The sequence below is a fragment of the Dichotomopilus funicola genome (genome assembly GCF_033296635.1).
Source record: "Dichotomopilus funicola strain CBS 141.50 unplaced genomic scaffold C8A04scaffold_70, whole genome shotgun sequence".
In the NCBI taxonomy this organism is placed as follows: Eukaryota; Fungi; Ascomycota; class Sordariomycetes; order Sordariales; family Chaetomiaceae; genus Dichotomopilus; species Dichotomopilus funicola.
Window position 1 is genome coordinate 57,143 of NW_026944091.1, and position 13,680 is coordinate 70,822.

Below are 13,680 nucleotides of genomic sequence, written 5' to 3' on the forward strand. Positions count from 1 at the left end.
CACGCACATGCTTGTCCATTTCCCACCATTCTGCCCTGCCCTACCTACGTGGTACCTCGAAACAACACCGGCCCTGCCGACCCGACCGCGCAGTTAAATCCCCCCGCCGCCCGCCACGAAACCCGACCCCCCGGGGAGTCGAGCGCTTTTTCCGGCCCCAAAAGCCATGCGGTGGAGTATTCCGACTCCGCTGCATCTTCCTCGGCACACTGGATTCTATCTCACGAACTCTCTTCTACCTCTTTCCATCCCACCAACCCGCGTCTAGCGCACCTCCCGGCTCGCCGTCGCCCGACGTGCGCGACTCGCGAAGACGACGACGACGAGACAAACACAACGACGACGACTTCTTCCTCCTCTCCCCTCCTCCTTGGCTTTTCCTCCCGCTCGACTTCCGCGACCTCCGACGAGCCCTCGCTGGCGCTATCTCGCTTCCCGCGCTACCTCCGTTTCCCTACGAGAATAACAACAACAAGAACCAAAAAACACACAAGAAATACGACAACATGCCGGCGACACGGAGGACGACAAGAAACATCCCGGCCACGCCGCGGGTCATCTCGCCGAGCCCGACACGGTCCGAACAAGGCCGCAGCGGGCCGGAGTCCACGACAACCCTGCGCTCTGGCCCAACAACACGGTCGGCAGCGCGACGGCGCCTGGCTGCTTCTTCGCAGCCGACCATCGCGGCGCTCGACGAGCTCGACTCGGACGAGTCCCCCGACCTCCAACGAGCCCGCAGCCGCAGCCGCAGCCCGATCGACTCGCGCACGTTGCGCCGGTTAACAAGGCGGAAATCACCAGCCACCGCGACAACGAATGGCCACACCTTATCAGCAACAACCACATCCCCGCCAACAACCAACGGCCACGCCCTCCCCCCCACCACAGAAGAGAAAAACAACCACCTCTCCCCCCCCTCCTCCGCGACAACATCCACCTACTACGGCTGGTCCTGGCGCGACTTCAGCCGCAGCCCCAGCCCCCTGGGCCTCATCCCCATCCACCGGCGCTGGCGCGCCTTCGTCCACAAACACGAAGTTCCGCGCAAAGCCCTCCACGTCTCCATCGGCTTCTTCGTCGTCTGGCTGTACCTCTCGGGCACGCAAACCCGCGCCGTCTGCCCTTACCTCATGGCCGCGCTGGTGCCCATCGCAGCTGTCGACGTGCTGCGGCATAACTACGCGCCTTTTAATCGCTTTTACGTGCGTGTGTTGGGCGCGCTGATGCGCGAGAGTGAGTTTGATGGGTATAACGGGGTTATTTTTTACCTGTTGGGCGCCTGGGCGGTACTCTACTGGTTCCCCAAGGATGTCGGGGTCATGGGGACGCTGTTGTTGAGCTGGTGTGATACGGCGGCGAGTACGTTTGGGCGGTTGTACGGGCGGTACACGCCGCGGATTCGCAAGGGCAAGTCGCTGGCCGGGTCGCTGGCGGCGTTTCTTGTGGGGGTCGGCACCTCGGTGTTTTGGTGGGGGTGGTTGGTGCCGACTAAGGGGCCGTTTCCGGGGGATGAGTTGTTTATGTTTACGGGGGCGCTGAGTTTGCCGCGCGTGGTGGTGGAGGCGGTGGGGATGGAACCGGCGAAGGCGACGATTACGGGGGGGTTGGCACTGGGGGTTATGAGTGTGTGGTCGGGGTTGGTTGCGGCGACGAGTGAGGCGTTGGATGTGTTTGGGTGGGATGATAACTTGACGATACCTGTTCTGAGTGGGCTGGGGATTTGGGGGTTCTTGAAGGTTTTTGGTTGAGGATCGTCGTACACCGAAATGGCCCTGGATTCAATTCCCATGGAGGGGCGGGTGGAATGATAATGGCTGGTGTTTTGATGACCGGGCCGGGCGTGGGTGGTTGGGATTTTGTACGTCTCTTCAGATGCATGGGACGGCGTTTGGGTATGTATTGTACCAACAGAGCTGCAGACTGGGTTTGATGTACTTGTGTACGGCCGGTGGGCTTCACCTAAATCCGAGAACAGAACATAGACGATATGTTAAATCTCCTTTCCTCAGACCGACCTCTCTCGTTGAATTATGGTCCTTTTATCGCCATCACCCTCTCTTGATTCACCCCGCGCTAGACACAGCAACAGCCCACGCTGCGGGGCAAGTCCTTCCTCTCACGCTTGATATCTCGCTCGTGACATGGAAGTTCAACGGCCTTGACCTTGACTCCTTAGAGATGAATGTGCCGGGGTCTTCGTTGGCTATGCAGCTGCCACGCAAGTGCAGATGTCTTGCAGCAGCCCGCGTTGCCTTCCTGCGTCGACTTGAACCTCGACCTCCCCGGGCCGAAAAAGGAAAAAAGGCGGCCATTCGACAGGGGTAACGAGACCGAAAATCGACACAGAAATAAAGTGGGTCTATTCACAACTGAAGTGCTGAGCGCTTGGCACTGTACGAAGTATTCCCGTTTCTTCTTTCTTCGCGTTTGTGTTGTGCTCCTTCCCTAGTCACAGCAGCGCAGCGGGAAGTTCTCCCCACTTCTTCATCCTTGGAAGTCCATGGGTTTCTTGCATCAAACTACCTTCCATCGCCCGCGACCTAATGTACCGATCCGCAGCGCAGCTCAACGTGTCACCGCACCCGACGCCGCCAGCCGCAGTTATCCCTTCTCGCGAACACCTGCCCCAGGCGCTTCGCCGACCACGAAATGTCCGAAATGTCCGAAATCACCCGCGTTTTCTTTTATTTTGACATGTTGTCATCCTTGACCGCGCACCTTGGTGTCAAGAAAGCCGAATCATCACCATGAATTTGGCCGAGCCCGGTGTCATTGTTGAAGGACTGTGAAGCGCCTACCCATTCGGATTCCGATTCTTGATAAACTTTCACCCCCGGGCCTACTCAGCCAACAAAAACGGCGTCTCGACCACGGATGAGGAGCACACCGTAAGTGGGCATGTGTCCCAGTGTATTGTCCATGAACGTCTGCTGCTCCTCGACCTCTCAGAACGCAGCGTTCAGACCCGGTTGCTGCGGGCACTGTCCTATAGAATCGTGCCCAGTCATCAATCGGCCACACAAGTCTGGGTTTGACTGCATTTCCTAAATCCACTCAAACGCTCCTGTTACATTTTGCGGTACCCACACGCTCAGCCTGTTTCTCTGTGTTTTTGCGGTACCGATTTCTTCTCGAAGCCCCCGAAGCTCCGAAGAGATCGTGGGGAGCAACGGCAACGGCAGCTGCTAAACTAACCGCCCCCGGGCTTTGCAGGACACCTTGATGCGTTGTCTTCGTCGCTCATCCGGCCTTTGCATCTTATCCGAACAAACCTTCACGTTCACGGGCCCTTGCGTTCCGTTTGGAAGGACGAGTCACCGTTAGTTCAACACCTCATACAACCGTCCTGTGCGTCTCTCGCCGGCCTTCTACGACCTGCAGTTCGCCCGTCAGTCAGCCCGTTTTCTGTCCTCCCCGTCCGCCGCCTGCTGCCTGCCGTGGAAGGGCTCGCTGTTCTGACGCCATCGCCACGCCCACGTCCCGAGGAGGGAGGGGGGCGGTTCTCTTCTCAGAGGTCGTTAGCGCGAGAACGGAGGGTAATGACCCAAGCCGGGTGTTCCTTGCTGGCCATGCAGAGGTCTTGACGAGTTAACGTTAGCTCCCCATTCCGGCGGGCCCCAAACTTTCCCGGCTCGATCCTCATCACCCACCCAATGGCAAACGCCCAATGGAGCGCATTGGACGTGCCTTTTTGTTGGACCCGACGAAAGGCACCAGCCAGTGCCAGTCTCGTTTTTTTGCAGCGCATGGCCCGCAGGTCATGCCCCTTCCCCGCCTCGACTCGCCGCTCCATGCCCATCTCGGCCACAAAAAAATGGGATGGGCTGCCTGGTTGAGATGCCGGGGACGTGGGATGTGTATCGAGACTGGTGAGAGGGGCGGATTTTGAAACTTGAGGCACACACCGAGGCTAGCCTTTAGTCTCTCTCATGGACCCCCTCCCCTCCCTAGGAACGGTATCATGTGCAGACACTACGAAACACCAACGGCAAGCCCCCAAGCTTGAAGGGAGGAAGAAGGTATCATCCATATTCACGGAACCAGTGCGTGGTGCAATCTCAATTTCAAGCCGGGATAACGGGACGGCTCTGCACACTTTTCTCGCCCCGGGCTGTCTGAGGCGCTTGCATTACTCGGGAAACTGGGGAAGACCTCCACGTTGTCGACTCCCGTGTGGGCGGATGAACACGACTTGATACTGCTACACAACCGACCTCGGAACCCGCATTACCGAGACAGGCAAAGCGTGTGTGCTCGTCCGTCCATCTCTTCATCTGCCCGTCAGTTGATTGTGGCTCGGCGTGGTGACCAGGGTATTCGGAATCCCCACGGTCCACGGCGTTTCCTGCACCTGCCGCTGCCCATGGGCTGAGACCTTTTATTCCTTTCTGTGCTCTATCTCAAGAGGGCAGAACGTGGGTGGGCGGGCAGTTTTAGACGTGCAATTCCCCTTCTCCGTGTGGGCCGCTGACAGCCGGCAGGCCGGGGCAGACTGCACAGTTAACTTTAAACGATATGCAGCAAGCAGCCGAGTTACTCTACATCGGAGCCACTCGGGCTTATCAAGCGAAAGGCGCCTCCTGGCCCGTGGCTCCGGGCCGTGGACGTTCTCGTTTCTCTCTTTTTTTTTCCTCCTTTTTTTAACCGCCGAGCCTTGGACAGCACGTTTGCCTTGCACACACACCACTCAGCAACCCCGATGTTTGCCCAATTCACACCGAGAAATTGCCCCGGGTCGTTATGCCCGTTTTCCGCAGTTAATTGGGAATTGACTGTGTATCTGTGTCCTAATCTCTCGTAACTGCCTTACATTCTCTTCCGTTAAGAGGTGTGTCGTCTGTAAGACGCACAGGCTAAACAGACAGGGTGGTTTGCCATTGATTCACTCGCAGCGTCCGTGTAAGACCTGGACCCCTCTTAAAAAATAAATCCCACCCGCAGGCATTTTTTGGACAACACATTGCCCGACCTGACGCATCTCTGCCTAACCCACCTTTTGCAACAACTGTTTGACGTCGCCGTTTTCCCCCTTGTCAAACCAACAAGAGTTGGCCGGTGTGAGAACCCAGTTCCCATGCTGTCCTTTTTTGGCGTTTTAATCTTTTTTATTTTACTTTTCTTTTCGCCAATCTTGACTAGCGTCATCACTTCTCGCCAGCACCTCGTTCGTCGTAACCTACCTTATCCCCATTCGATGTCCAGGCCGATCCTCCGAATCGACACATGAGTTTCTCATGTCTTCCCCGTCCCTCGTTTTCTATTTGCCCGACCATCTCCGTCTCTCTCTCTTGGCCCGCCCCTCGTCCGTTTTGTCCATTTTTCTTGTTTTCCGGCCACTCGGAGCTCACGGCCCATGGCCCTCCAGAGTTTTTGATGAACCGAACGGCTCGTCTCTTACCTCCACGGGGAGGTCCAGCCTGTCATATGCTTCCCCCATCCCCCTTCTCGTCGTCTCGGCCTGGGTTTTTCACAAGGCCGACCCCTGTTCATGGCCCTGGCTTTCTTCTTCTCGCCTTCCCATCCCTTCGTTAGCCTAGTAGTGTTAGGTTCACACCCCTCTCTTTAGTGTGTGTCTCTCTTTCACGGATCGTCGCCGTTGAGCCTCCTGTGCCCCTCCGTCCTACCGAACCCACCTGGCTCCCACTCAACCTATCTCAAGCCCATGTGGATGGCGACCTATCGAATTCCGTTGGTCTGTCTGTCCGTCTTTTTTCTGGGCCTTTTTGAGGGTTAAGAGCTCGGGAAGGAAAGCCTAAGTTTTCTTGTCTGAGACAAGGGTTTCTTCAGCCCCCGTTTTTCCTTTCGGGCCCTTGTCATCGACACAAACGGTGATAGTTGCCCACCGTTGGAATGGATGCCATATGCATACCCGGATTGCACACTTCTTTTCTTCTGATCAATCGAAACTCGTCTTGGAGCCAATCCAGGCATTACCCTGTTTGGTCGGCGATCCAGGATCACCCCATCGACCATGCCCATCTCCCCTTCTTCCGGTTGGGTCCTTGTCCCTCTCCCCTCCCTTCATCACCTTCCCGGACGGGGGGGCGGACGAAGGTGTGGTTCGATGAAGGGGCAACTCCGCTCTCGTCACCTCAACTCTGTTCGCCTCCCCCCCATCTCTCATATCCGTCTTCTTGGTCTTGAGCGGGGTCGTGGAGGTCCTTGACAAATAGAGTCGTCGGATGTTATCCTGATCAAACTCGTGATGGCGAGAACTGGCCGGCAGGGGGGGTCTCGAGATGGGTATAAATTGGGTCGTCGTTGACGGGGTTGAGGAAAGTTCTCTTTCTCCTTTTCTCTTCTTCTTTTCTTCCAAGGAACCAGACGCCAGCATCAGACACCAACATCGGACACTCACACTTACACTCACGCCTACTTCACTTGAACATTTCCAAGTTGTCCCAGGTGACACTACCTTCACCGAACAAACAGTCTTTCTGAAGAACACCCACCAGCCATATACACCCCTCGTCACACTTCAGTTCCCACACTTAACCGTTTGCCTACCCACCCAAACACTCATCACCACCACAATGTCCTCCACCTACTCCCCACAATACTACGCCACCGGCGCCCTCCCCATCCCCCCCAGCAAACCTTCCTACCCCCAATACCACTCCGGCTACACCCCCAGCTACTACCCCAGCGGCGGCGAAGAAAGCACCTACTCCGTCTCGCCCCCCGAAGGCGACGAGGACCTCGATGCTTCCGTCAGCAGCGGGACCTCGGGCTCCGGGTACAGCGGACATAGCTACTCTGTTGGCACGCTCGGCAGCGCTGCGATCACTCACAGTCACTACGGTGCCCAGGGTGGTGTCCCGGGGGTCAGCGGCGGTGGAGAGGAGAGCGTTGTGTCGGCGAGTGGCGTCGATTTGAATGAGTATATGCAGGAGCGGTTTGCGGCGTCGTTTGATCCGTTGCCGTTGGATAAGTGTACTGCTAAGCAGGCGCAGACGTGAGTTTTCCCCTTTTTTCTTTTCTGCTTTTCCTCCCTCCCGCGAACGGGGAAGTAAAACGGCAAAACCCGTCACAAACCAGCGAGCGAAGCGAATTCTGGAAACAGTCGCTAACAAAATCCATAGTTCTGGCCACCTCAACGCCAAACACCGCGAACTGCTAGAACTGCAAGCCAAAGCGCAGGCCCGTCTGGCCAAGACCCGGGCGCGGTTTGCCCAGGGCTTGGAGGATGCGCGGGAGGTACATAATGATTTGGAGTGGACGCAGAAGAAGGTTGCGTAAGTAGCGATTTCCCGTCCCAGTTCCCGTTTTACAGTTCCCAGTTCGCAGTGTCAGAATCCCCAGTAGTGCTGGAATCGTGAGATTCTGCTTGCCGGGGAGGGTCAGGTGTGGGAATGGTGTTTCCGTGAGAAAAGTGAGAAAATAGAAAACTGACAATGGGATGAAACAACAGCTCGCTCAAGACAAAAGCCTCAAAAAAGCACACCAAGGAATACGCCAAGGCGCGGGCGCGGTACCCGTCGCCGGATATGTACTAATCTTTTTCGCCGCCAAACAGCCTTTCCTTCTTCCGGTGTTTTTCCGTTGATCTTTCATTTTTTCGTTGATTTTCCATTTTCATCATCCCGGTGTTTGGCGTTTCCTATCACTTCAAAAGGAGGGAAGTCCGGATCTGAGAGTTTGGCGAGGCGCATGCATGCAGAGCCGCATCTGCATCCGCATCTGCATGCGGTGTTCTCCCCATGTCTCACGTTTTGTTTTGGGGGAGAGGGTGGGAAAGAAAAATCTCCGAGCCACGCAGGAAACGAGCCGCTGGAGAGGGTGTGAAACTGGAGACGGAAACGGGGGTGCGAGGATCATTCTTATGGGCGGGTCAACCAGCGAGCCCGCGAGCCAGCCAGCGGACAGGACAAGGTGGGAGAAGAGAACGGTGACGTTTGCGTTTCTCCGTCTCAGTCTCCGGTTCCTCGAAACGAGACCGCTGGCTGGCTGGCCGGGAAACGGGCGTGCAATCTGCGATATCACACTCCCCTCCATCAGGGAGATAGATGTGTGTTTCGCAACGGCGCGGGCCGCACCTCCACTCTCCTGCACCCGCCTGCCTGGCTGGCCTGCAGTGCAGCAAAGTGCACATCTGGGCATCACTGGCTGGCATCTTGGGCATCTGGGGACGCCCACGTGGTAACCTCTAGGCGGGTGTCATTATGTCTGTAGGGGAATGAAAACGGGAGCAAGCGGGAAGCGAGGGTTTCACACGGCTTGGGTTTACGAGGGCACGATTGGGTATTTGGGTCTAGCGGAGCGGGCGTTTTCTATTCTTTTTTTTCTCCTTTTTTGGTTGTTTTATTATTTTCTTTTGGGTTTATTTCCTTGGGATCGGATCGGATTGGTTCGGCGGACGGAAGAAACGGCAGCACATTTCATATTCTCCCCCTTTTTTTCTAGCAGTGGTGGTGCTTTCACTCGCGGGTATGAAGGTGGTGGTGGTCAAAAAATACCCATTTCTACCCACCCCCCAAACTAACCCCACACCCCCCTCCTTTTCCCCCATCCCTTCCCCCCTACCGAATTCGACCCGTCCGGGCGGGTCAAACAGGCGGGACGGAGCGGCAAGCGCGGGACGGTCGATCGGCTAGCGTGGGCGCCGAGCGTTTTGGGTAGGGCTGCAGTTTGCAGATGGGCTGGCCAAGTTAGCCGGCCGGCTGGCTAGGTTGGCTGCCGAGCTGGAGGGAGGGAACGGGAGTGGCTAGCGGGCCCGGCTGGCTGGTTTGAGGCCGTCAAGGTGAGCTGAGCTGGGTATGCTGAGTGAGACGGGAGAGGTGAGAGGGTCAAGGACACGTGAGTGCGCGTATTGCTGGGGGAGGTGAGGATTTGGAGGTGGGAGGTAGGAAGGGAGGAGGCTGGGGATGCGTATGACATGTGTGGGTGGATCGCGCGGCTTGGTCGGTTGAGTTGAGCCAGTAGGATTTTACTCCTTTTTTTTCGTTTGACTCTTTCTGTTCGGGTACGTAACTATTCCCACTTTCCAGCCGTAGTTCTTAGCCGGTCCCATGGGGAAGGGCCCCAGGCGTCGGTAGATATTTGTTCCAGTTGCCGTTCCAGTCCCCTAAGCCTGCTTGCTTGTGACCTGTGGACGTGACCTCCCTCGTGACTTGAGTCCAGCCTGACCTGCCACGTACAGTGCCCTTTTCTAGGCTGTTTCCTGTCTCTTGATGCTAAAGTGGCGATTCCCGTCCGCCCAGCATCCCGGCACTGTGCTGGCACACCCTCCTAAACCTGTTTGGCCCTGTCATGTGACGTTGTCGTGGGCTGGCAGTCTTGGTGTGGTTGATGGGTGTGCGTCCCCGATGCCGTCACGTGATGTCCCAACTTCTCTCCTTTCCCAGTTGCGTCTTTGCTTGGTTTTTTCTTGTTTGATACAGCCTTTTTCCAGTATTGTGTTTTCCCTGCTGATTTCCTTGGTGTGACCGACGCATGAAAGCCGCACTACCGCCCACAGCCACGCAACCTCCTATCCACGCACCTCCTCGTCTCACGTCATAGCCCCTCATCCAGCAGCCACATCCACTTCCTGCCCCTCCTCAGTCCCAGCAGTTGCTGGTCTCCCCCCATCTCTTCCTCCCCGCCCCCTTGCACCATCCCCACCACCAGAGAAAGCGATCCACGATCCCACGGGCGCCAGCCCCCTGAGCTGCTCCAGCTCTTCCCAGGGGTTCCTGTTGCTGCTGTGATCGTAGTAGTTGATGTACCAAAGCGGGTTCTGTTGGCCCCCGTGGCTGCGAGAGTTGTGACCTCCGGTTGGGAGGGAATTGTGCGGTTGGTTGTGGTGGGCCTGGCCGCCGTGGTGATGGAAGGGGGGCTGTTGGTGTATTTGAGCGGCGGCAGCCGACACTACGGGTGGCGGACGGCTGGGGAGGCCGTGAGGGTTGGGTGGAAGGCTGTGGGAGGACGGGGATAGTGGCCGATTCTGAGATTGAGATTGAGACTGAGATCGCGGCCCGGTGATTACGGCGTTGGCGCTAGTCGCAAAAGCTTCGTTATCAGCGACGGAACCGGAGTAGTTTTCCCCACCAGAATGCGCAACGACAGCTTCGTCGAGCCCGTGATTGAAGCGGCGCTTCTTGGGGGGCCTGTTGGCCTCCGTGTCGTCGTCGGTGGGCCGGGCACCGCCAAAACTGGTGAAGCCCATGGTGGCAGCCATGGCGGCTTCCTCGTCGACTTCGACGTCCTTGTCGGCTTGCAGCTCATCCTCGGACAGGTCGATCTCGTCGGGGTTATCGTGGGCCATGATAACGGCGTCAGGTGAACTATGTGTTTGAGACCTTGTTTGAGAATATTTAGGCAGTTGTGATCCTGCCTGCAAAGCTTAAGTATAGGGCTGCTGTTTGTATATGAAGATCTCGGATGAACGACCTCCGGGGTATCGGTTCCGTTTCTTTGGTTCAAGATTGCCGCTTGCGGTCCAGTTGTTGGGCCGTTGGGCTCTGCTAACGCGGGAAGACGAGACGGCTGGAATGGCAAAAGGGCCCAAAAAAAATCCCCTAGAATTACTGATCACACCATTCAAGGCTCGCGCCTGCCCAGTTGGATCCCGAAGATAAAGCTGTTGAATGTTGTTCTCAGCCTTGTGGGGCAGGTGGAATGAAATAAAGAAGCTGCAACCCAGGATGCACAGTGTCTAGACAGTGCGCATGCCTACCTCGCCCAGGTCCCAGGTAGGTGTTTGCTGTGCTATAATTTAGAGTCTAGCCTTTCGGAATACAGTAACTTCAACAAGAATAGGGCTAGTAAATTTGAATAAAAGTCCTCTAGGTCGGATCCGACACACTCAAGAAATCAAGGCCAACATTAATCGCCCAGCTTTCCCGGCATCTTTACACACTGTGTTTGGAGCTTACCAATGACGCACGGGCTCCAGCTCAAACACCCCTTGAACTACCCCCGTCACATCTCAATAATCCTGACCCAACCTCACTTTAATACCATCTCGCCCCGACATCATTGTTTCCGTTGCCAATTCCTCACAACCCGTTGGCATCTTCAATCTCAAAACCCCAATCCACGGCATCAACCCAGCCCACCAGCCCACCAGACGGCTCAACGCCAAAAGCGCGTCTTACAAAACAAAACAACAACAATCCAATCCCAAAACCACCTCCCTCCAATAACAACAACAACAACCATGGCATCCGAACCACCCATCACCATCCGCCTCCCCTCCAAATACACATCCTCCTCCCCATCAACAACCCCCTTCAACCCCCCACCCCTCCCCTTCCTCCACCGCACCTGGTCCGTAACCCACTCCACCCTCAGCATGTGGCGCACCGCTCAAAACGTGCGTATCACCTACGGTCCTCTGCCCTCTAAAACCAAGGGAGGAGAGGACGTGGAAAGGGTGTCGGATTTGGTGGAGTATGAGGCCCTATCTAAAGACAAGGAGAAGGAGGATACCACCAATGGTGGGGAGGGAGGAACTGGAGCTAGAGATGGGGTTGTTGAGAGGAAGAAGGGGGGGAAGGGGAAGGGGAATAAAGTGAAAAGGATTCAGGGGGTGGATACGGCGGTAACAAAAGGGGATGGGGGGGCGTGGGATTGGAGGGGGAGTGGGTTGTTGTTTTTCGTGGGGAGTCATTGGGAGGTTTTGGGGTGGGGGGAGCGGCCGCTTTCTAAGCCTTCTTCTTCTTCGTCTTCTTCCCCATCATCTCAGGGACAAGGGGAGAATGGTGGTGGTGCTGAGCCTGAGGTGGAGAGGTGGGTTGTGACGTGGTTTGCGCCGACTGTGTTTACGGCGGAGGGGTTGGATGTGTATAGTGATCGGAGGGAGGGGCCGAGTGAGGGGCTGGCGAGGGATGTGTTGGCGGAGTTGGAGAGGGTGTGTAAGGGGCAAGGGAAGTTGGGGGTGATTGTGGAGAGGGATATGAGGGAGGTTGCGATTCGGTTGCCGTGGGGGGAGGCGTAGGGAATGGTATTTTCTGGGGCTGTTTGTTTGTCTTGAGATTATAGTGGATTATAGTGGTGGATTTGTAATTGTTAATGTGAGCGAGGTTCTCTTCTGGAACTGTCTCTTTCCTCGCGTTTGTGTGAACGGCGATGGCCGTCATCTCTTGGATGAGACGATCTGAGGCTGTCATCCTGCCTGTCCCGCTCTCTTTTATGATCCCGGTGTGTACGTTCTTCCTGGCGAGATCCATCCCCTTCTTTTCTACGACCCGCTTCATCTCGTCCACTCCATCCTCGATCTCTGTCTCTGTCTCTATCCCTATCCCTATCTCGATCCCTATCCCTATCTCGATCCCTATCCCTATCTCGATCCCTATCCCTATGCCTGTCCTTCTCGCTCAGCCCCTCACCACGGTCCCTATGCCGATGTTCTCTCCTTTCTGACCTATCCTCCCGACGCTCATCCCCCCTCCTCCTCTTCCTCTCCCTCCTCTCTCCCTCTCTCTCCAACTCCCTCATCCCCCTATCCCTCTCCTCCCTCTCCTTCCTCCTCTCCTTCTCCAACTCCCTCACCATCTTCGCCCCCCTCTTCATCATCCCCAGCGGATCCCCCGCATCCAACCTCGCAGCCGCTCTAACCCTCCTCCCCGGGTCATCCCTCCCAAACACATTCTTCTCCACCACTTCCACGGTCCCAGATCCTTCCTCCGCCTGGCCATCCCTCGCCGCAGCAGCAGCAGCAGCAGCAGCGTACCACGGCCCACCATCCGTCAACCCCGCCCCATCTTTCCCCGCCGCATTAACAAGTCGCATCTGGTACTGATCCTTCAGCTCCCGCTCCTTGTGCGCCGCTTCGCGCGCGACTTCGGGGTGGGGTTCACGGGGTTGCTGGGAGGGGGAAGGCGGTGAGAAGAGGGTGATGTGCCCTTTGCTATCGACTAGGGAGGGTTCTACGCCGGGTCGAGTGGACGAGCGCGGGTGGGAAGAAGACGTAGAAGAAGAAGGACCCGCCAACTCGCGGGTTGCGCGGTCGCCCGCTGCTGCGCGCTCACGGGCGATGCGCATCTCGAAATCGGTGTCGTCTTCGCCATGGCGTTTGCGTTTGCGGGTGGTGGTGGAGTAGGAGTCGCGGTCGCGAGGTTTGGGTTCAAGTTCTGGCTGTTGCTCTAATTCACTGAGGGGAGGCGGTGTCTCGCCGCGGAGGATGGCTAGGCGACGCGCGGCATCGTCCTCTTGCATGCGCTGCTCGTGGGCTTCTTCGCGTGCTTGGGCTGCGGCCTCGTCGCGTTGCACGCGGGCGATGTTGGCGGGGTTGTAGACGTTCCATGATTTTTTGCCGAGGAGGTGTCTGTGGGAATGTTAATAAAGCTTGTCGTCGTTTGTTTGGGAAAGGGAGGGCTTACAGAGGCATGGTGGGAGAGCTGAGGGGGAAACTTTGAGGTTGAGATTGACAGAACAAGCTTCGGCTGAATGGGCATGCGCTGGGATTTATAAATCTCCAGGCACCTAGTTACAGGAGAGCAGCACCCCGACTTTCGACAATCGAGAAGCCCGTCTTCACCCTCAGCGTTTTATTTTAATATCTCCCCGTATTTATTACTGGGAGCTTTTTTCTCCTATCGTCACTTGTTCCTTCTCGGTTGATCTTTCAACTTTGAAGATCAATTAATTCATCGGGCTGGACATAAGCTCAGGTGCATTATCAGATGTCTTGGCATCATCTGGGGGCTGTGGGTCATCATGGGCCGAACAAAGACCAGATTTCCTCTTACATAG

At 56.5% G+C, this 13,680-nt stretch overlaps 5 protein-coding genes across 5 annotated transcripts; 3 read left to right on the top strand and 2 right to left on the bottom strand.

Moving 5' to 3' along the window:
• Positions 1 to 506: 506 nt before the first annotated feature.
• Positions 507 to 1,751, top strand: C8A04DRAFT_14613 (uncharacterized protein; the record flags this gene model as incomplete). Its single annotated transcript, XM_062778166.1, has 1 exon — positions 507 to 1,751. One exon carries the CDS (start codon positions 507 to 509, stop codon positions 1,749 to 1,751), a length of 1,245 nt encoding a protein of 414 aa, XP_062634157.1.
• A 4,785-nt stretch (positions 1,752 to 6,536) lies between these two features.
• On the top strand, positions 6,537 to 7,499 carry C8A04DRAFT_14643 (uncharacterized protein; the record flags this gene model as incomplete). Its single annotated transcript, XM_062778178.1, has 3 exons — positions 6,537 to 6,958; positions 7,086 to 7,238; positions 7,415 to 7,499. The coding sequence occupies 3 exons, from the start codon at positions 6,537 to 6,539 to the stop codon at positions 7,497 to 7,499; spliced, it is 660 nt and encodes a 219-aa protein (XP_062634158.1).
• Positions 7,500 to 9,508: 2,009 nt separating this feature from the next.
• C8A04DRAFT_39612 (uncharacterized protein) lies at positions 9,509 to 10,249 on the bottom strand (the record flags this gene model as incomplete). The annotated part of the gene is made up of 1 exon (XM_062784652.1): positions 9,509 to 10,249. One exon carries the CDS (start codon positions 10,247 to 10,249, stop codon positions 9,509 to 9,511), a length of 741 nt encoding a protein of 246 aa, XP_062634159.1.
• An 894-nt stretch (positions 10,250 to 11,143) lies between these two features.
• Positions 11,144 to 11,923, top strand: C8A04DRAFT_31660 (uncharacterized protein; the record flags this gene model as incomplete). Its single annotated transcript, XM_062781825.1, has 1 exon — positions 11,144 to 11,923. One exon carries the CDS (start codon positions 11,144 to 11,146, stop codon positions 11,921 to 11,923), a length of 780 nt encoding a protein of 259 aa, XP_062634160.1.
• A 342-nt stretch (positions 11,924 to 12,265) lies between these two features.
• On the bottom strand, positions 12,266 to 13,315 carry C8A04DRAFT_31661 (uncharacterized protein; the record flags this gene model as incomplete). The annotated part of the gene is made up of 3 exons (XM_062781826.1): positions 12,266 to 12,269; positions 12,350 to 13,252; positions 13,308 to 13,315. The coding sequence occupies 3 exons, from the start codon at positions 13,313 to 13,315 to the stop codon at positions 12,266 to 12,268; spliced, it is 915 nt and encodes a 304-aa protein (XP_062634161.1).
• Between the last annotated feature and the right edge of the window lie 365 nt (positions 13,316 to 13,680).